Here is a 22663-nt window from a genome sequence, read left to right on the forward strand (position 1 = left end):
AAAAAGATATAGATATAACTTTTTTTAACCCCCACAAGTACTTTTGAGATACTGCCAAGGTTGAAACCACTGAACTAAGAAATAATTATAGGCCTTAGAATTTAGAAAAAGAGTCACCCAAGTTGTAAAATTGAAAGTAGTATATATTTTTTTAAATGTAAATATCCTTTTATTTCTGGAAATTAGTTGTTTAGGAAAATTTCAGAATTTTTATAAAACTTGTTTTCTCATTTACTCATGCAGTCCCAAGTTTATGTGATAAAAAAAATTATAGTAGACAAAATTGGTAAGTTTAATTTGGAGTTAATGAGATGAAATCATGATATTCATGACATACTGGGTGTCATATTGGAAAATTTTTGAAGTAAGGAATGTTATCACATTCCAAAAGTTCCCTTGATTCTCTCATTCTACATCTTTCCCAAACCTTCTCTTACATTCTCTGACTTTATACTTAAAAACAGAATTTAATATCCTTCTTTGGCTTTTATTTTGTGGTATTTCGTAGATAACAAACTAAAGTAAAAAGTCGCAAAAATGAGTCATTTTAGATTGGTTAAACGAATAAGCCTAGGCCAGATATACCCCACAATATATATAGATTTCTTCATGGTACTTTTTTACATGAGATAATACAGACATTTGCCATTTATTCAATACACACTTTCTACCAAGAAAAAAAAAAAAAACTGTTATCAAGCATCAAAGACATATTCATGTTCCCCAATTTTTTTCTCCATGGAGAAACTCCTGGTATGCTGAGCACTATATTGAGGATTCTTAAATTACTTTTCAAAGTAGAAAGTGTTATAAAGTTTTAAATGTAACCTTGATACCTGAATGAAAAGAAATGAATTGTATATGTCGGTTTGCCATGAGTACTTCATGTGCCAAATGAATGTACAGACTAGAATTCATAATAGTAATAGAATTCATGTTTGTTGTCACATTATTATTAACATATATGTTAAACATCAAAAGAATCAATTTTTCCTCTTAGGAGAGAGAAGATATAAAAATGTTGGATCTATCTTATTTTTGAATCTTATTTTTTAATGATCTTAAAACACTCGAGTAAATTCAGTAAATAAAAACTTCTGATTGCTTCTCTTATATATTATACATTAGCGGGATCCCCCAGAAGAGGAAATACCATTTTGTACTCTAAAATCCTTTCCAGCTGCTATTGAACATACTATACAGTGGGCAAGAGATAAGGTAATAAAGATCTTTTTTCAAGATATTTTTTGTAGTAGGAAAGAAAATATTTCTGACTTTTGAATACACTTTGATTTGTAACTTTTCCTCCTCATTTTCCTTTACAGTTTGAAAGTTCTTTTTCCCACAAGCCTTCATTGTTTAACAAATTTTGGCAAACCTATTCATCTGCAGAAGAAGTCTTACAGGTAAAAATCAATACATTTTAATACAAACTTAACACTGTGTAATTTTATTTTCAACTGGCCTGTAAATGGTTTGTTTTACCTCCTTAAAAAGGTATTATAACATTATTTTTCATAGTAAATACATGAGGGATTCTGAAATTCTGAAATTAATAGCTCACAAATGACCCCTTTTTGTTTAGTTTGGTTGAATGACATGAATTGCCGTTATTTAACCACACTTGACCTACAAAACAGCAATTCGTTTCGTTCAACCTAATAAGGATATTATAACGATAGGAGAGCTACAAATAATAAAATGGTTTGTTAAGCTGAGTTCTAGTAAAATGTTCATGAGTGGGCATAATATCTCAAACTTATTATTCTCATGGTGAGGGCCTTGAAAGATGTTTTCTTACTTTCCTTTAATCCTGTACTAAAAATGCCAACTTTTTTGTATAAAATATTATTCTTGGTACTCCTTGTAGAAAGTACATATATAATAATAATAATGTATAGCCAGCAAGACATGAGGATAACTTGCAAGACAAGAAACTTTAGAGTTAAAGTTTTATGTGGTTTCTTTTCCCATTTCTCCTTCAAAAAGAAACAGGGAAAGGAGAAAGGCAGGGACAAGGAGCTTGAAGTGAAAAAAATAAAATAATACACATGAGATGGCATTTCAGACTTTGTCTGATTCTTCCTGGGAAGATGTATGTGTGCATTTAATTGAAAATTTGTTTTTGTGTGTGTGTTTTTCTCTCATAGAAAATACAAACTGGACACAGTTTAGAAGGCTGTTTTCAAGCTATTAAGTTACTTAGTAGAAGACCTAGAAATTGGTCCCAGTGTGTAGAATTAGCAAGATTAAAGTTTGAAAAATATTTTAACCATAAGGTAAGTTTGCATTATAAATCATTAAGAAAAGGTCTGACCTTGGCTCATTTAATTACTACCAGATTAATTTCATTGACCTGAAATGTCTACTCTTTCTTTTGGGAAGCTTTTTATAAATAAGTAGTGAATTAAGTGAGAACAAGTGCTAGGCACATAAGTAATTTCTCTTTAAATTTACCGATTCAAGAATATATTTAAACTTTACCCATTGGCTTGATAATTATGCATTTAACTGATCCTTGTCTTTCTGTGTGCAAAATTGGGTTTTAGATAGAGCTTCCTTCCAGAGAATAATACTTTTCATCAGTAGTCTAAAAGTAGTTTATTTTTCAAAGTAAAGCAAGAGATTGAGAAAGTAGAGATAGTCAGATTTTGTTGGAATTTTGTCTTCCCCACCCACATCTGGTAATCACATTTTCTTCATTTGTAAAATGGATATAATAAACTGGTACCTAATTCAGAAGATGGTGATAAAGATCAAATGAGTTAATATATGTAAGGCCTTTAGAACAGAACCTGGCCCATAAATGCTCACTAAATATAGGTGTTATTCTTACCTCCAGTTACTTACAGTTGCTGGAATGTGTCCTGCACTCTCTTTTTAGTCTATCCCTCTCTGTAGGCTTTTACTAAAACTATTGGAATATAAAATAAGTTTATTTTTTAAAAAACATTTCTTGATTACACTTATTCCTGCTTTTTACTTCATTCTTGGCTCTGCTTGAAAAAATGGTCTGTACTCTTACCTTCGCCAATTCCTCACCCAGTAAATGTGTCTTTGTTTCCTACTGCTATTCAAATTTTTCTTTCCGTGATTATCATTGACCTCTTGTTTCAAAATCTTAAGAATTCTTTTTAGTCCTTATCTTCTGTAGATTTTTAAAAACTTTTTATTATGGAAGGAATTCAACAAAAGAAATGTAGAGAAAATAGTATAATGCAACCCCATGTAATCCTCATGTATCTGTCATTCAAGTTTAACAGTTATCACCTTGTAGATATCTTGTTTTCATCTATATACTCTTCCCCAGTTGGTTTTGAAGCAAATTTCAAACATTTTAAAATATAATATGTATTTTTATTGGTTTAATTTTTGTTTTAAGGATTGGCTCTTTGAAGGGTATAGATGATATGTAAAATATGCCATTTTTATAAAAAGGGATGAAATAATCTATATTTGTATTTGCTGTAGATGCTAACCTAAAAATAAAAGGCCGAAATGAGAAGCAACATTTATTTGAGCTCCAAAAGAACAACTAAAAAGTTTAGGAAACACTGATTCAGGCAGAAACCTGAATAGTGTTCTAATCAGAAGGTGAAGGCAAAGGGGTATTTATGAGAAAAGGAAGGGGAATAATTACATGAAAAGAAGGAAGGAATTTTTATGGGTGTAAAAAAGCTAAGGAAGAAATTTCTGTAAATGCAGCTACTAACATCATATCGCCACTTCTAAGGAATGTTTTTAAATTTCAGTCTGGCAGTCATAATGTGTGCTTCTCTTTTAGCTTTGCAAATCGTGTTTTGGTTTTGGAATACCGTGCTGCTTTAGGCCCAAGCCAGGAGTTATTTTGCCCAGTTTTAACATTGCAAAGTTTTGAGGAATTAAGACCTGCGAGGCATTTCCTCTGGGATGGCAGATTCTATTCTGAAGCATTTCCATTTACATTATTTTTTGCAATGACAAACTATAAAAGTTGATTTAAAAATAACAATAGAGGTTATTCCAGGTATGGGGAGCACTGTCAGAACAAACAGATGGAGTACAAGAGTCCCCAGGAGACTTCACTGTGTATCTATTTATGCATTTTAATTTTTTTAACTTCATTTTTTTTCTTTAGGCTCTTCAGCTTCTTCACTGTTTCCCTCTAGATACTCGATTAAAAGATGGCAGTAAGTATAACCAAGCGTTGAGAAGAAAGTTTAATGCAATTTATAACTGGCTGCCTACATTTAAAATAATATTTGTATCATTTTTTAGGTTTGTTTTGGCAGTCACCGAAGAGGCCCCCCTCTCCAATAAAATTTGATTTCAGTGAACCTTTGTAAGTATTTATACCCAGTTTTATATGCATTCTTTATTGTTGTAAATCTTTTAACTGTGTATAGATTTACATTACTGGATGAAAATCTCAGACTCTTTAATGTTAAGTTTTTATATCCTTATTAATCTAAGAGCTAACATAGTCTCGCCAATTAAGCCAGTCACAACTCTCTCTCCACAGAAACTATTTATTTATTCTCTATGATAAAATAACATCATTATTTTTATCTTTTTGAAAGTGAAACCAAAGTGTCACCTCTTGATTTTATCCACAAAAAGTAAAATGACAGCAGTCGTTTTTCTATTTTTTGAAGCTGGTATATAAGAAACTTTAGTTATATGGGGGTAAAAATGATTAATTCTAAGTATCTCCCTAAATAATCTCAAATTAATTTTCAAAGGACTTGATCTTTGAGTGTATACCTGTATAACTATCCATATTAGATATACACATCGTTTATACACATGCAGATACTTATATGTGTGTATTTTTATTAAACACTGAACTTGTTAACCTTTCTTTATCCTTAGTTTTTTTTATCTGGGACTTATTTTAAGCTACCTCATCCTTTCTGCATTACCTAGCAAACTTAACCTTTCTTGGTTTTTAAACAAACTCATTTGCTTAGTTTAAACCTGATAGACACTTCTGAAAAACAAATGTGTAATATTATCTTATGAATTAAAATAAATTTTCTTTCACTAGTCTAATTTTTGTTGTTCTGGCCACTCATATCCCCAAAATAGTCATGATCAGTACCTAATCGTGCTTATCAGGATAAACATCTGATGTTTTTCTCTTTCATAGCTTCTGCAATCCTTTGGTCAAGACCAGAATTTCACTACCTAACTTAAAAAAAAAAACCCTGCAACAAAAATACTGTGGTTATTTCTCTTCAGCATTTTAAAGGCTGTTGTTTGTGATGAATTAAACATATTTGACACTATACATTCACTCTTTTATTTTTTAATTTCAAAAGGCACTTCAGTTTCCTTCTGAATGCTGCAAAATTGTATGCTACTGTCTATTGCATTCCATTTACAGAAGAGGTAAGATATTCTAGCTTAGAAAGTGATACAAAGCCAGGCTAAAATTAGATAACTTACCAGCTGATTTTATCATCAAACTGTTTATATGTTATCAGAATCATTCTTGAATATAAGCTTTTGATTTTGTTATATTGTTGCTCATTCTTATATAGCAGAAGCTAAAATTTTGTTGCAGCATTACTAAGTAGAAAAAAGTCAAATTTTTATTTCTAAGTTAAACATTTATAAAAGCAATCATACTTTATTTTTAAAACATTTATAACCGTTAACTTCAGTTATAATTACTCTGAAAACCCAGAGGGAACTATTTTATAGCAGTTTCAAAATATTCCTTAAAGTCTGTCTTTGTTAACATTTGTTTGGCTTATTTTGTGATGTGATTTTCAGAAAATTTGAAAATACTATCCTGTATTGACATTGCTTAACCCTTATTATCATACCCATTCTCTTAAACATTTTCATTGACTAATATCGAAAGGCTGTAATACAGTTTTTTTGAGAGGCAGATTTAGATTGGTGAACTTTTCTTCACAAATGCATATTAGAGCTAAATAAATTGTTATACTTCAAGGTAGGCAAAATAGAGAAATATGAATCAGATCCATGATAAACTGTAGCTATTTTTGGATTCAGATCTAAATGGATCTAGTTGTTTTGGATCCAGATGAAAATGCCTGTTGTAGAATAATCCTTTTTGGACTTAATGCACAGTAAAATATACCCTAAATATCTGATGAAGATAGTGGCATACAGTCTGATATTCTTTTTGTAAAAAGAGTGGTAATTTTGTGAAAAGTGTTATAGGAGACCTCAAATGCAGTATGTCTCAGTTTTCACTAAGCAGCTTCTTAATAGTGAATGTGTATCTGATAGCCTTAAATTCATCCAAGTTCATCTTGAACCATTTAAATATTGTCTTACTTCCAAAGGTATGAATTGTTTACTTATTTTATTTATTCAGTATAACTTTGTAAAACAATGAAGAGATAGTCCCTTATCTCAAGGCTCTCAGTCTAATACTCAAACCAACTCTAAAACTACCTTTATAAAAATTTCTGGAAGGAACTAAAATTTCAGGTTTGTTAACCATAAGTACTTTTTCACACATACCACCCCCACTCCTAGCTTTTATGGTTGATAGTTCTATAGAAGTAAAGATAAATGTCATAAATGGATGTAGTCTAAATAGATGATTATTCAACTATTTTAGGGTAATAAAGGACTTTTTATAGGATGTTTTTAGCTTTAAAATTCAGAATTAATAAGTTTTTTGATAAAATTACTTTTTAAACAGGATTTATCAGCAGATGCCCTCTTGAATATTCTTTCTGAAGTAAAGATTCAGGAATTCAAACCTTCCAACAAGGTATGTTTGGAAGTTCTTTTAATCAGCAAATAGTTGTTGAACTTTGTGTATCAAGTCTTTCTAAACCTGGAGAATCCTAGAAAATGAACAAAGCAAAATCCTTACTCTTATGAAAGTTATATTCTAGTAGGCCAGAGGCGGTCTATAAAATAATGTCAATAATTACATAATATTGCAAAATGGGCATAAGTGCTAAGAAGAAGAAATAAAAGGGAAAAGAAAGAAATGGTCATGGAGTGGTGGCATTTCATATCGGTTAAAAGAGGAAAGACTCTCTGATAAGATATTTTTTGAGTTAGAGCCTTAAGGGAGTGAGTCGTGCTGTTACCTGGTGAAAGGACATGCAGTGCAGACAGTATGAACAAGTACATGGAAAGGTTTGGAAAGACTTTTGAGTGCCAGGATTTTTTGGAGAAGAATATGTACAAGGAGACTGCTAGACAGTGAGCTTGGAGACAGGTAGTTGGAATTATGGTAAGTACTTAATGTTTGATTATAAGATAAGAAGCCAGTAGAGGGTTTTAAACAAAGAACAGTCTGACTTATGTTTTGAAAGGATGACACTGACTGTTAAGAACAATGATATGAGACAAAAGAGAGGAAGCAAGAAAAGCTATTAAGTTAAAGGCACGAAATGATGATGGTTTGAATGAAGTAATAGGTAACAGGGGAATTGTGATAAGGGGTAGGATTCTGTGTCTTATTTTGTAGTAACTGTGACAGGATTTATAAGGGATTTGAATTGGTGTGTGAGAGAAAGAAGATTGTTACTTTCTTATTTGAAATAAGAAGTAAGCTTAATAGCTCTGAGAAGAAAAGAAGATAAAGGAAGTTTGAGCAGAGAAAAGAACATGTGAAATAATTGCCCAGGGGAGTGTGAAAATCACTTAATTGGAAGATGTAGTATAATTGTGAGACACCACTGAAGATCTACTTAATTTTAATTCCACTAAATGTGGCTGGAGAAAAGGCACTTAGCCACTTGTGTGCTGCTACTATAAAAGAGATGGAAATTGGATATAACAAGAGTTGGGATTTTGCCAGGCAAATATGTTAAAAAGAGATAAGGAATAATGATAAAATTGGAACATGAAATTTAAGCAGGATATATAGGAAATTTTCAAAATGTTGTGTTTTGTTTTTTGTTTTCTCATATATTCATTATATACCTTGTATGCACTCTAAAAATCATCCATAAAACAACCTTCTGTTCCTCCTTATTCCGTAACTGTACTGGAAAATGTGGAGTAATGCCTGCCTTCTTTCAAAATTAAAGAAAGAAGTGGTGTGTGCAATCTTCCACTCTGCATTTTTATTTTAGGGAAAAGAACTTGCAGGCAATAGATTTCATACAAGTAGATGATTTTGCTGAATGGAATGTTCGTGACTTGTAACTTATTAAGAATAAAAGTATAGAAAGGATAAACAGCATTTCTGCATAAATAAGATTCCTAGCCCATGTTGCTAATAGGCAAAAGTGTTAGAAGCCAAGGAAACATGCATCAATAACTTTACTAGTCATTGCTCTTCATTATGTTTTCTGGCCTGAGTTACTTCTTTGTCTATCAAAGTTTTGGAGAAATAAATTATCTGGAGCAATTTAGCTTAACATGGATTAATAAGCTTTTCACAGCTCTCTGAAGCAACTCACAGTGGAGCTTCAGGGTCTGGCACTTCTAGCTAACAAATGTTACAGCCAAAAATATCAACTAGACATTCTAGCAAATAAGTTTCTGCTTCTTTGACTTCTTAATATTTCTTAAATACTTATAATAATATTTAATCTGTAAAAATATGACCTAGATGTGTTTTTTAATAAGATAGTATTTTAATTATTGACAATGTGGGAAGTTTTTTTAGTTTGAGCAAATTAACTTCACTACCCTTGTAGAATGTCTAGTAAGTAGTTTCTTAAGGATAAATTACATACATGTGTAGCCCTGCATCGGTATGAAGAAAGACATATTGTCTAGGAAAGAACTACCTGTCAGCCATCAATAAATACTTAAAGGACGCCCATATTATTTTTGTTATAGATCTCTTCAATTTAGAGACAGAAAATAGCTGTGTGTTAGTCACAGCAATGCAGTTGGGTTTAAAGTAGTTTTGTCAGAATCACAAACTGTTGATTATTATTAACTTTATTTTAGTGTGGAATTGTAAAAGAGATCCACATGAACTCAGATCTCACAAACTTCAGTAAATATTTTTATCGCTTACTATGAGCAAGTTTGTTTTAGATATATTGAGGTGTTCTCAGTGAACAAGACAAAGATCCCTGAGAAAAAGATTATCGTTGAGTTTAGGTGTCACTGTTAGGAGATAGTTAACAAAGAAAACAAATATATAAATATAATACTACCTGCTAATGGAAGGTGTAAAATACATTGGATCATGATGATTAATAATCTGATTAAACTAGATAGAGGAAATGTTTTCTCTGTGTCTTATTTGATAAAACAGATATGGTAATCAGACTTAGATGCAGGTTGTGATAAAATTAATGAACATGTATTCATACATTTAAAGGTTGTTCAAACAGATGAAACAGCGAGGAAACCAGACCATGTTCCCAGCAGCAATGAAGATGAGAGGAATGCTGTTTTCCAACTAGAAAAGGCGATTTCATCTAATGAAGCTACCAAAAGTAGGGGGGAAATCTTCATTAAAATGTTATTATTTGATTTCATGATCATAATGAAAGGCACTGTTCATCTTTAACTGTGATTAAAATCATAATTTTCTCCACCATTGCCCTACCCTCAAAGGCTAAAATGTAAGTCTGCTTTGTTGTTCTGATCATTTTAGTCCTTGAAATTCTATTGTGCAGTTTCTTTTTAATTTATGGCTAGCATAATGGACAAAGAATGGAGTTCTTGTGGAGAATAATCCTTAGACAAACCCAGTTAAGTCATTTTAGGATCGAAAAGCGTAGACAGATTTTTTTCCTTAACTTCTTAGTCTCCATAATTGCACACAGAGAATACAAACTGACCTACATACATCCTTGGTGTTTAATGCAGAGAGACTGAGCTTTTACTTCCTTAAAAACAGCTATTAGCTCATGTTTTGGGACCTGCTTACCACTTTTTTATTACATAAATCAACAGTTTCCAAATTGGATTTTATGTATGGATAAGTAAAATTCAGGAAGAACATCCTAGATTAGCCAACTATTTATTTTTTCAGGTAGAAGGTAGTTACTTATCTTAGTTTGATAATTATAGTTCTGGAAAAAACATACTGTCATTTCTTACTTTCTCATTTCATCCATCACAGATCAAACCACCTGTCTACAGAATGATTTTGCGAACCATATATCTTTGACCTACTAACTCAGTTCTTAGTTATCAGAGGTGAAAAATTTCAAGAGTACTATTTTTGGAATTCGTGATGAATATTCAGTGTTGCCTTTTTATTGTAAACCACTTAATAGCAGATGTAGCACATGGATTTATTATTTTTCTATTTTTTGGAAATGTTTTTTTAAAATAGGAACTTCTCTGATTTAGTGGTAGTAAAGGTATTATTTTCATGTCCTTCAATAACTGCAGTTCTCTGGATTTTTCTTGTAGTTCTCAGTCGTTTAAAAACATAAAATATAACTGAAGTGTTTAAGAGTAGTGAACCCACATTGCTTTATACCTAGTAAAACTTTTACTACTTAAAAGACAGTTTTTTTTTTCTGGTTGTTATGATTAGGTGACCTTCAGATGGCAGTGCTTTCATTTGAAAAGGATGATGATCATAATGGACACATAGATTTCATCACAGCTGCATCAAATCTTCGTGCCAAAATGTATACCCTTGAACCAGCTGACCGTTTCAAAACAAAGCGCATAGCTGGTAAAATTATACCTGCTATAGCAACATCTACTGCTGCAGTCTCTGGCTTGGTGAGTTTATTATTTTTTGAATGAAAAAGTTGCTTTTTCTTTGCCTCTTTCCTGATTTCCCCATTATACTACCCCCAGCCAATCATTCAGAGATCATAGAGATACATACTGATCTTTTAAAGTAAAGTTTCTAGATATTTCTTAATATAATCTACATTTCAAAGATTACAGATATGTAAATGTTTTAACATAAAAATAAGCTCTGTCAAGATATTCTGACTTTTTTTTTATAGGCAATAATCCTCTTAATCATCTTTATGTCCTCCATACAAAGCAGGTGCTCTATTTTTCTCGAATAAAATGAACTACTCTAATTTTTGCTGTTCAATTATATTTTATTTTAGTTCTTTGCCTTAAAAAAATGTAATTCCTATTTGTGATTTGAATTTCTTACAAATTCATCTTTATGATTCAGAATCTTTAGGATAGTCCTCATTATTATACCATACTACTAAAGTGTTATTCTTAGAAGCTATATAATTAACTGCTTCTATTTTAAATGATTTTAGAGTATTGTATTTCTTGAGTTCTGTTGTCTGCTTTCCAAAAAGATTACATGGCCAAATTAATTTTTTTTGATAACTTGGTTCACATATAGAACAGGTGGAGAGTTTGAAAGTAAAAAATATGCTAAAAGTGGAGAGACTTATAAAAACTTTATATTACTCTAGTCCGGTAGTTTTAACTCTTTACAGAGAAATGGCTTGGGAAGAATTTAGGAAAATTAATTAGATGCAGTTCAAGTCATGAATAGTTTTAGGCTGTTTATATAATCAAATCACTCTTTTTTATGTAGGTTGCATTGGAGATGATCAAAGTAGCTGGTGGCTATCCCTTTGAAGCTTACAAAAATTGTTTCCTTAACTTAGCCATTCCAGTTATAGTGTTTACAGAGACATCTGAAGTAAGAAAAACTGAAATCAGGTATGTTTGAAGTTCTGTTTCTCTTGCATAATGAGAATGAAATATAATTTTAACTTTTTAAAATGGAAAAATACTAGCTTCACATATCTTTTTTTTTCTATATGTATGAATCCTTGCCATCACTTCAAGACCAGATCAAAACCTCATTTTTTTGAAGTATTTCTGACTAAACTAGCCATAGAATTCTCATAACATTTAATCTGCCATACTACTTAACATTGTATTTTCTGTCTAACTCAGAGGAATTTAAAAGCATTCAAGTATCTGACTGATAGATAATATACTTTAGACTCTAGTTTCAAAAGCTGAGTGACAAAGCAAAACTATCCCTCTGGACCTCTAATTATCACTTTTCAGATTGGCAACAACCAAATATTTGAAAATACCTATCTTGGCAAGAGTATGAGAAAGCATTCTCAAATATTACTAATGAGAATATAAGTAATATAACCTATAATGAGGGGAATATAGCACTGTATTTCAAATTTGCAGGTACTTTTACATTTATCTCAAATGATATATGTACAAGATATTCATTCTGGTGTTGTTTATCGTAGCCAAAGATTAGATCAACCCAGCTGTCCAGTAATAGGGCACTGGAACATCCATTCATATAGTGAAACCCATGCAGCTATTTAAAAAGAAAGAGAGTGCGAGAACTCTCTCACTAAGACATACTGATTTATAATGAGACACTGGAAGGATCAACAAGGAACTGATAAAAGGGGTTACCTGTGTAGTGTTGTGGGGAAATAAGATTACGGAATATTTTAGAAGTTGTATTTTCCTTTCTTCCCCTACTTTAATATCTAGCTAAATTACAAATAATGGACTTCTTAGGTTTTTATTATTACTAAAGGGAGAAAATTAAAATGTTATTGTTCTGAATGTTTTTCTGCAACAGAAATGGAATATCATTTACAATTTGGGATAGATGGACTATACATGGAAAAGAAGATTTCACCCTCTTGGATTTCATAAATGCAGTCAAAGTGAGACATTTATTCACTTAGTTGCTTTGATTCTATTACTATTTATACATAATTTCATTGGAGGTTTTTATAAATATTATTTAGCAAGAGTTCTCTTTTTACTGGTTGTAAAACATTGTCACCTAACATTTTATATTTGGACGGAGCTTTGATTGTTTCTCTTTTGGATATTCACTTTTAGGAGAAGTATGGAATTGAACCAACAATGGTGGTACAAGGCGTCAAAATGCTTTATGTTCCTGTAATGCCTGGTCATGCAAAAAGATTGAAGTTAACGTAAGTTTCAAATATTATATGCAGAAGATTCATAAGAATCAAAGCATATAAGCTGGGTGCACACTTAAAATTAAATATAGAGGTTATCAAAATTCAGATAAAAGTATTTGATTTACTCCTAATGGCAATAACAAAGACAGCAAATCTACCAAGCTCAGTAGGCTGCCTCTCAAGAAAGATTCATGGGATTACAATACCATTGTGAAATTATTCTAGTTCAGAGTTAACTTTTTAGCCACTAGGCTTAGAAACCTGATTTGGTCACTATACCAAGTGAAAATAGATCACCTCATGTGGAAACATATATGACTAGGACTATGAGACTGAATTATAAAACAAAAATACCAAATTGTTATTTTCATTTATTCAAGAGTGTCTCCTAAGTGACACATAACTTTTATAAGCCTTAGGGATATGTCATTGAGCAAAGCAAAATCCCTGACCTACTTGAGTTTGCATAACAACTAGACAGATATGTCAGATGTTATTAAGTGCTGTGGAGTAAATAAAGCAGAATAAGGCAGTAAGTTGCTATATTATATTGAGTAGTCTACATATTCCCTGAGCCTGTCACAGGGAATACCTAATGTGGCATTTGAGCAGAGACCTAAAGGAAAAAAGGGAGCAAAAAAAGTCAGCCTTTATAGTGGTCTGCAAGGGCCCAGTTATCCTGCTAAGTTCCTTTTATATTTCTCTCCCCTTGCACACAAAATTCAAGCTGTCCCGACCTTCCTTTTCCTTGAGCACTCCAGTCATTCTCTGATTGTTTTCTCTGCTTGTAACTCTGAGGTGGCAACCAGGCTAACTCTCACCTCTGGTCTCTGCACCTCCTGAAGAGGCCTCCCTGAACCCTATTTACTACTAAAGGCTACCCCAGTGTAGCATGTCCAATCTCCTTTGCTCTACTTTTTTATATAGAACTTACCACTGTCTTATAGTTCCTTTATATTTTATGTTTACTATTTATTATCTGTCTCCCCCCACTAGACTGTTAGCTACACAAGGACAGAAATCTTTATTTGATCTGGTCGCTGATGTATTTCAGGAACCTATGCCTGGCAGATAATATTCATCAATAAATATTTGTCATGAATAAATGACCTCTCGTCATATGAATAAATGAATCTCTGCATGATGGTGCTTTAATAGATATGTCAGCTTTAGCTATGATTATCAGTTAATGAGGTTAATTACTTTTTTTACTGTAAACCTGTCTTAATTATCTGTACTTTAAAAAACAAAATTACCATTATATTAACTAAGCCATTAGTTTGCCTTATATTATCTTTTTCTTTCAGACCCCTAAGTGTCTTTTGTGTAAATTATGAGTAGTATTTAGATTTTCTTTACCGTATACTGCATAGATGAGATTGGAATGTGTGATCCTGAAGTATATTGATTAGTGGAATTTAAAATTTGCTGAGGATAATTCACAAAAATGTTTTATAGAGTTGGCCAGTATTTGAAACTTTCAGCATGATATGTTTTGTGAATGATATTTCTCATTATATTGCTGATTTAGAGATATTTACTGAGTACCTATGAAGTGACTAGACAAGCTTGGCTTTAGAAAGACCTGGGTTCACATCCTTGCTCAGCTACTTACTTGTTTTGTCACATCAAGTAGCTTATTGAAGTTTTTGAAACTTAGTTTCCTATCCACAAATAAGGATGATTATACATGCCCATAACTGTTGAGCACTAAAATAATAGTAAGGGTTAGCAATATAATGATAATTAAGAAGTATTCCATGAATGTTACTCTTGCTAACATTTTGTCATCATGTATCTTTATGAAATATTCCATGCCCTCAAGGTGTTCACTGTGTACTAAGAAAACTCATGTGTTAATAATTAAAATGTAATTGAAAAAAATATTATAATAAAGGTTTTTACAGAGTACTTTGGGTAGTACTAACTCAAACCTTCAGCTTAGAGTAGATTTCTTTTGAGCTTCCTTTGAAAATGGATTATATCAGGCTAAAGCAATCAGTAGTGCAAAGGCATGTAGCTAATATTAAGGAACATACATGATATATTTGGGAAATTGGTTATTTTGGAATGACTTAAGGATAAGGTGGTGAGAATAAATATGGAAAGAATGAAAAGTTATATATGAGACAAAATATCTTTGTAAAATGGAAAGACCTGCTACTGAGGATTAAAGATTTTATGGTTCAGAGCCTGGCATGAAATAGGTACATAATATATGACAAATAACGCTATCAGGCAAGATTATAACATCAAATTTACATTTTGAGAGAATTCTGGCAGCAAAGTAGATTGGAGATAGCAGAGAGACTGGAGACAGCTGACTAGAAGAAGCTAATGCGATAATTGGGTATATCAATGATGATTTAATATAATAGCGATGACAGTGGCAAAAAACTAAGTGGTTTTTTTAGTAAGTAGGGTAAACGTAGGATATAAAGAACAGGTGAAACACTTTTTTTACTGTGACATTTCTAGCTTGCATTTGAAGATTTAAATCTTGCTTGCTTTTTACCGTTTACACAAACATGCTTGAAAAGAATTTATGATGCCTCCAAAATACATTGACAGTATAAGAGAATTCATTTTTTGAAAGCATTGCTTTCAAAAATCATTTTGGGTTTTTTTGTGTGTTAGGGTTTGTCTTACTTTTCATTTATGTCTTTTAATACATGGTTTGTATTTTATCACCACCAGCAGTAGTCCAGCTTAATTCACTGTTAGGTAAATGAGTGTCTTGAGTTTAGAACATTTAGTGAAAAAAAAAAAGAGAGAGAGAGAATATATGAAAGCAAATGAATTATTAGATTTAAAAATAAAATTAAAGTCTAGATATAAGTCCAGATTCTTTTGCACCAGTAGACAGCATATCATTTTTACTTCACAGAATTTACCAAATCATTTGTCTTTGGTTATTTTTCTTAGCATGCATAAACTTGTGAAACCTTCTTCTGAAAAGAAATATGTGGATCTTACTGTGTCATTTGCCCCAGACACTGATGGAGATGAAGATTTGCCTGGACCTCCAGTGAGATACTACTTTAGTCACGATACTGATTAACAGAAGTTGTCTTAAAGTTACCCTGGGACTACTTCATTTTGGAAAAAAATGCACTTAATTAAGAAGCTAAAAAAATCAGCTCATGATACGATGGATTTCTCTTCAAGGAAGCCTTAACATAAGGGAGATACCAGTAGGAAACTACACTGGAGAACTGCAAAACATTTTGGAACATAGTATACTCTTATCTAGTGCTTCATATGTGGATATGATCACAATCAACTTTGAACTTGAATGCCAACTTTTGAACTGTATAATGCTTACAACAAATTTGTGTATTAACCTGTCTGAATAGGAGGAAGAAATATGTATACATCACCAGAAGAGATAAAAGATCAGGAATTTGAAAGTAACAAATGCTATCCAAAAAGTCTAATCCCATTTTATAAATTTCTTATTTGTTTAGTATTTGAGGTTCATTTTTTTATACAGGTAGTGTTGGGCACTCTGTACTTCTCATGATTAGATTTTGAATTTAACAATGGTGGGAAGCAGAGGGATGGTAGTGGTGAATGAAGAATAGACATATTAAGTTGTACAGTTACAGTTTACTCTCCTATTACCTCTACTAGATTAACCAGTTTGTCTTCCCAAAATCAGGATCTTTGCTGATAGCATCATTGTTGTAAGCCATGAGCAATAGATCAGATGACACATGTTAACTTGGACTGTGTTAATAGTATTATATGGACTCTGACAACCCTCTTAGAGAATCCATGAATGTGAACAGAGAAATGTGGCTAATCATTTGTTCTTCAATATGCCTTCTAATCTGGCTGTTTTATTTATTTGGACCTCTAAACCTGATTATCATAGTATGTAAGACTAAAAGGTTTTGTGAAGGGACTGTTTTTTTAGAAGTAGGTGAAAACCAAAAACTTAAAAATCACTAGTCGAGTCTTGATCTTTTTCTTTCATCAACTTCAATAGACAGGAAAAAAATAATAATTTAATGTATTATTTTATTCTGCATTCCCAGAAAGGGAGTTGACAAAGATAAAAATTTATTTTTTTAGGTCTTTATTAATAGAAACTTTGTTTTCTGATATGAGCTGTTGCAGATGTTCATATAAGGGCTTTGATGAAAATGATGTAGAATATACTCAACGCTGTAAACTCAGTGAAAACAAGTGTTTCTTCTATTCTAAAACTATCATGTATTCTTAAGGATTTGGCATTTTGTAACCACAGAAAGTCATTTCTCTCTAGCTGCTTTTCTTCTACTCTCCTGTTCAGACCATAAAGGTACTTTGATAAGTTAAAAATTAAATTCACATAAACGATATTACTCCAGGTTGGCATCTTTTTCATACCCTCTACTTTATTTTTCTTTTATTTCATTTACAAATAGTTTAAATTACTTTGTCAGCCAGCAATATTGTTTTATTCTTTTGTAAAACTATCACCCAGTGGGGAAAATACGTTTATTTGGGACCAGAGAGTAAATCTGTATGATTAAAAGATAATCTGTGTATTGGGAGGTGGGGAAAAGTGAACAGGATGAGTCTGAAGGAAATGGCTACCTTTGAAATAAGCAATTAATTATTGGTTCACTCTATCCTACCCTCTCCCATTGTGCATTTCGCAATTTTAATGTTTAAAATTAGTATTACTTAAAATTGAATCCAAGAATTTCAGGGTTCTGTGGCTTGGAACTTTATAGTCTAGGAATAATAAAAGGATTTTTCTATAAGAATTCTTTTCCCCACTTTCACTTTTTTTTGTACTCTGTGACAGTAACTGATATTTTCCAGGTAGCCATTCAGTAATACTCAACTATGATCTAATAGCTTGCATATCATTTGATCTAAATCTCACATCTCTGAGAGTAAATTTAGAATTATATCACTTCTTATTTATAGAGATCAGTGCTTTAGCAGATACAAACAAAATCAAAAAGCATTAAGTTCATTGTGTGATTACACCTAAAACCATTTTATCATTGCTTTTTGTTTCTGTAGGTAATGGTTACAGCCATTAATTTCTTCTGTTTAGTTCTACTAAGCTGGGAAGCCAAGGTGAAGTTAATAATATTTTTCATTATCTGTTTTGTTTATTTCTGTACCATGAGATTACTGTTGACAATTGAAATACCAGGTGCAAAAATTAATGATTGATTTTGTACGGTATCACTGAGTAGTTTTTTACTTATTAAAAATAAGAAATTTAACAAAGTATTTGTAAAGCCTTTTCCGTAGTTGACTCCAGAGATTCCAGTTTTACTCTTCATTTTGTGGGTAATGTCACTTTGGTGTCTTCTTAATTTTCAAGTTTTGCAGTCATGGAGATAGAATAGTCAGAGTGTTAGGGCCATCGCTTCAAAGTGCTTTTGACTCCTAGAAATCATATCAAAACAATTGGGGGTTAATTGTGACTGTGTAAAACCTAGATGATCTGGTAATCCCTGACCGTTGATTACAGATTTCTGAAGTCCATTTACTTTAGAGTTCAAAGCAGTTTTGTTTACTTATCTTCAAGTTCCTCTAAATTATCCCAAAGTTGGAACTTGGAAATAGATGTCTACCTTTGAGTCCACTTACTTTATAATCAGTAAAATGAAGATAGAAAGATAATTGTTTTCTTGAAATTTTGAGGAAAAATCTCTTGACCTAATTTAACCATAATGGATATTATCAAAAACTTTTTGTAATTGTAAATATATAATTATTTGTATGCAATTATAAGGTATGGATTTAACTCTTTTACTTTTAACAAATTCAAAAACAGGAAATTGAAATCTCAGGGATCGTAGTAAGTAATGTCATTTTTGTTTATTTTCTCTTGCCATGTCCTAGCTTTGTTTTTTTTTTTTTTTAAATTGAGAAACAAAAGCACACACAAAAAAATGTATTCAAAAGAGTACATAAAATATAAATACACAGTTTAAGGAATCATTTAACTAATATAGTGTTACTACTTCTGTAAGTACTCTTACTTTTTGATGGTTTTTTTAAAAATAACTTTATGTAAATGGAGTCGTACTGTATTTTGTTGCTGCTGCTTTTATTGAACAAGGGATTCATTCATGTGTTGCCTATAGCTATACTTCTTTCATCATCATTGTTGTGTAATTTACCTTTGCATTAACGTATCAAAATTCATTGTATTGACTGTAGACAGTTCTGACATATTTAGTTCAGAGCAGTCACAGTTTCACAATGGACATTATTGTGTGTATCTCCTACTGCAAATAAGTTATACCTAGGAATGGAATTGCTTGATCATAGGGTATTCATTCATATCTTAAATCTTATTAGATGATAAAGTTTTTGCTAAGCAGTAGAGATGCTCTGTTTCTTCACATCTTACTCAACACTGGTGTTAGCAGATTTTGTAAAATTTTGGCAATCTGGTGAATGTGTGGGTTGTATCATTGAAATTTTACTCTGCATTTCCCTAATTACCAGTGAAATTGAGGACCCTTTCATAAATTTGTTGGTTTTTCTTTTTTGTAAAATGTTTTCTCAAGTCTTTCATCCATTCTTTATGATGTTCTTTGATAAAAAGAATTTGTTGATAGCTACTTAGAAGTATCAGTCTTTAAGGTTAGAGTATTTTGTAAGTTGTGTAAAAAAATGTTCTTTATCCAAAGGTCATAAAGATATTCCTTTAAATTGTCTTCTGAAAGCTTTAGTTTTGCTTTTCACATTCAAATTTTTAATTCGTGAGGAATTAATTTTGTGTATTCTGAGAAGTTCCTCATTACCATCTATTGAAGTCCATTCTTTTCTACAGTGTCACTTTTCTGCACTGCCACCGAAGTCATATATCCATATATGTGCACATCTCTTTTTGAATTGTTTGTTCCTTCTCTTCTATACTTGTGCTTGCATACTGTCCTCATCACTGTAGCTGATATATTGTTTTTGATACTTGGCAGAACTAGTCCACCCAACTTACTGTTCTGTAAGAATGTCTTGGTTATTCTTAGCCCTTTGTATTTTCAGTTCTCAAATTTCTACTAGCAAATATGGAAATATGCCACTTGCAGTTTCCAGTTATCTAGCTGAAAATTTCAATCTTCTATCTACCTGAACATTAAAAGAATTATTATTTTAGAGTCTGTGTTTAATAATTCCCAGATATGAAATTATCCTGTGGGTCCGTTTTTAATTTTCTTTTGTTTCTGCTAATCCTCATTCTTAATATCTTATTTTTTGTGTGTCTTATTATCTTTAATTGTATGCCAATATTACATTTGAAAAATTGTAGAAATAATTCGATGCCCAGTGTGATATTTTCATCCTTTACAGAGTTTTTTCATGTGCTTTACCAGACACTTGGGCACTAGTAATTTAGGATCAATTTGGCTCAATTTGAGAGACTGAGATTTTCTCAGTCATCCATTTGACTCAGAGCTGAGCTATATGCTCTTCTTGTTAACCCTCACTCCTCAGCCCTTCAGGGTTGTAGTGTGGGTTAAGGTTTCCAGGGCCATCACCTCTTGGCTGCCACTAGACTCTGTGTTTGAATCCCTTGTCCCTTAGCTAAGCTTCTCAGTGGCCTCTTAAAAATCTGCAAAAGCTCCCAGGGCACAAGTGGTCCCAAATGAAGGTTTCACTTTGATGAAATTCTATTTTCTCCCAGATATTAGTTGATAATTATTCACTAATTTAGCTCTCTGATTCCATCCAACATTTTATATTATATATTGTCCAGCTTTTCTAAATGTTATTAAGGGAGAATGTTAAACCAAATTACCTAGCCCACTTTATTTCCTATTGATTATGTGTAAAATATAATTGATTTCTTTGTGTTGCTTCTATATCTGGGAATTTACTAAACGCTAATGATTCTTGCAAATTATTTGCAGATTATTTTGGATATCCTATATAATCTTCAAATAGGGACAGTGCTTAGTCTTTTTTAAGATCCAGACTTTGTTTTTGTTTATCTCTATTGTATATTTGTTTTCCATTAATTTCTACTCTTATTGATATTGCTTACTTTTTTCTGTTTCCTTTGGGGGTTTTTACTGTTCTCATTTCTAACTTCTTGAGATAGATGCAATGCAACAATTTCTGCCATTTTATGGATTTTCTTTCTGTGGTCTAGCCTCTTCTATGATTGCTTTCTCTAATTTCTTGCCTTGTTAAATTCGTATTTACTTAATTTCTTTATTCCATTTATGTCAATTATTATTAACTGATTGTCTCTCAAAGCCAGATACTATTCTGTATTCTGGAGCTTTGCAGACCTCATTTCTCCTTTGCCATTTGGTTTCCTTTGGGTTTCACACATAGCAGGCACTTGAAGGAGATTGGAATGATGGACAAAAGGAGAAGAGACTTTTACCCTTGCCATTTGCTTCCCACTATTGTCAGCATCACTTCAGCAATGGCTTCCTCCCCCACCCCCCAGTAGTTGTGGTTGGTTTCTAGGCACTAGCATTTCTCTGGCACTCTGCAGGGTATCTCTTCTAGGCTTCAGATTTTAATCTTTTCCTCTTCTCTTTAATAGTTCATTCTCTTGCTGACATTTTCAGTTCTCCTTAAACCTGTTTAACCAATTCCTTAGGTTAAATTCTTTCTTAGAATAAATGATATGGTTTCTCTTTTCTTGAGATATGCATTTTTTTTCCTCTCTACCAGTATAGTGGCTTTATTTTTTTTAATTTTTAAAATTATAGTATGACATTATGTAATATATTAGTTTCATCTGTACAGCAAAGTGATTAAACATTTATATAACCTATGAAGTGATTACCTCAATAAATCTAGTACCCATCTGACACCATACATAGTTATTACAATACTACTGCCTATATTCCCCATGCTATACTCTACATCCCCATGACCTTTGTAACTACAAGTTTGTACCTCTTAATGCCCCCCTTTACCCATGGCAACCTCCCCTCCTCACAAATCCAGCAACCATCAAAATGCTCTCTATCCAGGTGCATGTTTCTGTTCTGTTTGTTTATTCTGTTCTCTAGATTCCACATAAAAGTGAAATCATATGATATTTGTCTTTGACTTATTTGCCTCAGCATAATACCCTCTAGGTCCATTCACATTGTTGCAGATGGCAAGATTTTATTCTTTCTGGCTGAGTATTAATTGCATTGTATATTTACCACCTCTTTATCCATTCACCCACTGGTGGACACCCAGGTTGCCTCTTTTGATGATTACTCTATTTTACAGCATGCATATTCAGATTAAGTCAAACTAAAGTTAATCATATTTACCTTTATTTTTTCCAAAAATGGCCACAACAATATTACCAGTCTCACTCTTCGCCATCCCTGCCACGCCCTGCCAAATTCCTGAGCCACAGAATCCACAAACATGGATTGTTTATACAACAAAATTTGGGGATTATTTAAATGCAGACATAATAACTAGAACAATTCTCTAATTCCCAACTTGCATACTGTGGTTATATATTTTATTTCTGTTATGTATTTTAATTCTGTTGTCATTTGCTTTAATGTCATTTAATTCCACAAGGCTTTAATATTTTATTTATATAGTCAATGTTTGTATTTACCCACACATATCACTTACTTTGCTCTTTATTCTGTTTATTATCTCAGGCTTACCATCTGAGATAAACTTCTTGCTACTTTATTTTCTTTAAAATTTCATTTTGTGAGAATCCACTAGTCTCATACTTGCTCATGTTTTTTTTTTTTATGAAAATATCTTTGTTTTTCCCTTATTCTGCAAAAATATTTTTGCTAAATGTAAGTTCTAATTTGGTCTTTATTATCTTCTAGCACATTGGGGATAATTTTCTATCTTATGACTTTCTCTGTTGCTGCTCAGTTATCAGGCTAAATATT

At 32.0% G+C, this 22663-nt stretch overlaps 1 protein-coding gene across 2 annotated transcripts in view; it reads left to right on the forward strand.

The window, feature by feature from the left end:
* Positions 1-18053, forward strand: part of UBA6 (ubiquitin like modifier activating enzyme 6) — a 76020-nt gene extending 57967 nt beyond the window's left edge. The window contains exons 22-34 of one of the 2 annotated variants that reach the window (XM_016164401.2): positions 1129-1218; positions 1326-1406; positions 2151-2279; positions 4118-4169; positions 4258-4321; positions 5301-5370; positions 6665-6736; positions 9266-9383; positions 10439-10632; positions 11429-11556; positions 12461-12548; positions 12730-12824; positions 15741-18053. In XM_016164401.2, coding sequence (XP_016019887.2) covers positions 1129-1218; positions 1326-1406; positions 2151-2279; positions 4118-4169; positions 4258-4321; positions 5301-5370; positions 6665-6736; positions 9266-9383; positions 10439-10632; positions 11429-11556; positions 12461-12548; positions 12730-12824; positions 15741-15876 — 1317 coding nt within the window. In that variant the 3' untranslated portion in view covers positions 15877-18053. The remainder of the gene's footprint in view (positions 1-1128; positions 1219-1325; positions 1407-2150; positions 2280-4117; positions 4170-4257; positions 4322-5300; positions 5371-6664; positions 6737-9265; positions 9384-10438; positions 10633-11428; positions 11557-12460; positions 12549-12729; positions 12825-15740) is intronic. The other variant, XM_016164400.2, reaches the window with a different exon arrangement.
* Positions 18054-22663: the final 4610 nt, after the last annotated feature.

Source organism: Rousettus aegyptiacus, unplaced genomic scaffold (assembly GCF_014176215.1).
Source record: "Rousettus aegyptiacus isolate mRouAeg1 unplaced genomic scaffold, mRouAeg1.p scaffold_m13_p_10, whole genome shotgun sequence".
Lineage (NCBI taxonomy): Eukaryota > Metazoa > Chordata > Mammalia > Chiroptera > Pteropodidae > Rousettus > Rousettus aegyptiacus.